Source organism: Centruroides sculpturatus, unplaced genomic scaffold (assembly GCF_000671375.1).
Source record: "Centruroides sculpturatus isolate CEXI.00-Female unplaced genomic scaffold, Cexi_2.0 scaffold7, whole genome shotgun sequence".
Taxonomy (NCBI): Eukaryota; Metazoa; Arthropoda; class Arachnida; order Scorpiones; family Buthidae; genus Centruroides; species Centruroides sculpturatus.
In genome coordinates this window covers 678,121-679,653 of record NW_019384510.1, presented here as the reverse complement: position 1 = coordinate 679,653, position 1,533 = coordinate 678,121, and the positions used below count along the sequence as shown (strand labels likewise).

The window sequence follows — 1,533 nt, the reverse complement described above, 5'->3', positions numbered from 1 at the left end:
TTTTTTTTTATCAATCATTAGATTTGCATGATACACACTCCCAAGTAACAACTGTAGAAAAGGAAGTAGAAGAACCCTCCACATCTGAAGCAGCAACTACACAGCATCCTGAGCTGTTATATGTCAATAAAATCTCTGCTTTGCAGTCTGAATTGTTAAAAGTCAAAGAGGATTTATATCGGTGCAGAAAGCAAAATATGATCTATAGGAAGAAACTGAAAACTCTTCAAACAGAAAATCTCAAGCTTCATCAAGAAACTACTGAACTAAAATAAAACAGTTGTCGCCTTGTCGGCTGATAAACTTCATTCCTTACCACCGAGACAGAAACTTGTAATAGAGCACATGCTGAAAGCATGCCATATAAAAAGCAAAAAGGGTATGAGATATGACATTAATTGGTTACTTGACTGTTTGCTTTTAAAAATTAGGTCACCATCTGTCTTTGAATTTTTGAGAAATAATGATTACTTGCCTTTACCCTGTCATTCTACACTGCATCAATACATCAGAGGTATTAATGCCAAATTTTAATTGTTTTAATTAACAACTTTTTTAAAATAGGTTATTGAAGAATCTCTAGAATGGTTAAATAGATGGGAAGCATTCAGATCACAGATTAGAAGCACTGATCAAAAGGGATTTTTGAGCCACCAGACAGCAGAAAATTTACGCTTGACGCTGACTAGTATCTTAGCACTCATCAAACAATTGCTTCCAAACTCATATTATATCCTGACAGCTCACTTTAATCAGGATCCGTTAGAGATAAAACTGATAAAGTGTAATGTTTATATAATCTTGTATTAAACTCTTAACTTATGTTTTTTTTTTTTTTTCAATTAGCGTTTCTTTGGAATGATAAGACAAGGAAGTGGAAGCAATTCTCATCCCACAACAGTACAGTTCTTATACCTGTACAGACTGATGACTGTGTACAGTTTGGTTCGTCTTCCCAAACGAGCATCAGTTCAAACTGATCCTGGATCTATCCTTATTACTTTAAAAAATCTTCTTCATAGTCATAAAATACCATTTAAAGAAGTTCAAGAACAATTGGAAGAACATTTAGAAAATTTGCTTTGTGATCCAAGCCTATACTATGGAGATCCTAGTGATAGTGAATTATTAGATCATGATTATTGTACACCAGAAACATTTAAGTTTATCCTACATTATTTAAGAGGTTACATTGTTTATCATCTACTGCTATCACTCGGTTGTGATGAATGCAAAAATATATTAACAGCAAAACCTGAGGATACTGCACCAGAGAAGGCATTTACATTCATCAAATCTCGAGAGGTTTCTTATATCCAAGCTGTAAGCTTTGCCAATTGATGTACTGGGCAGAAAGCAAAGTATGTGAAAAATTAACAAACCCAAACATGGATGTTTATTTTTCAATAATGGATATTATATTAAATCAGTGCTCTGTTACATTGATGATAGGATGTGACAATGCTGGTCACAAGTCCTACTTGACTTCCAGATTTTTGCACTTTTTTGTTACTTGTCGATTGCATTTTTTCA

General features: G+C 33.5%; 1 protein-coding gene across 1 annotated transcript; it reads left to right on the top strand.

The window, feature by feature from the left end:
• The first annotated feature begins 463 nt into the window (after window positions 1–463).
• Window positions 464–1,341, top strand: LOC111622350. The gene is made up of 3 exons (XM_023364709.1): window positions 464–514; window positions 565–789; window positions 847–1,341. The coding sequence occupies exons 1-3, from the start codon at window positions 464–466 to the stop codon at window positions 1,339–1,341; spliced, it is 771 nt and encodes a 256-aa protein (XP_023220477.1).
• Window positions 1,342–1,533: the final 192 nt, after the last annotated feature.

Excerpts from the sequence above, each read along its gene's own strand:
- LOC111622350 (XM_023364709.1), top strand. The coding sequence starts at position 464 with ATGATTACTTGCCTTTACCCTGTCATTCTACACTGCATCAATACATCA. Across the intron at positions 515-564 it reads ACTGCATCAATACATCAGAG|GTTATTGAAGAATCTCTAGA; the intron begins GTATTAATGCCA and ends TTTTTAAAATAG. Across the intron at positions 790-846 it reads TAAAACTGATAAAGTGTAAT|CGTTTCTTTGGAATGATAAG; the intron begins GTTTATATAATC and ends TTTTTCAATTAG.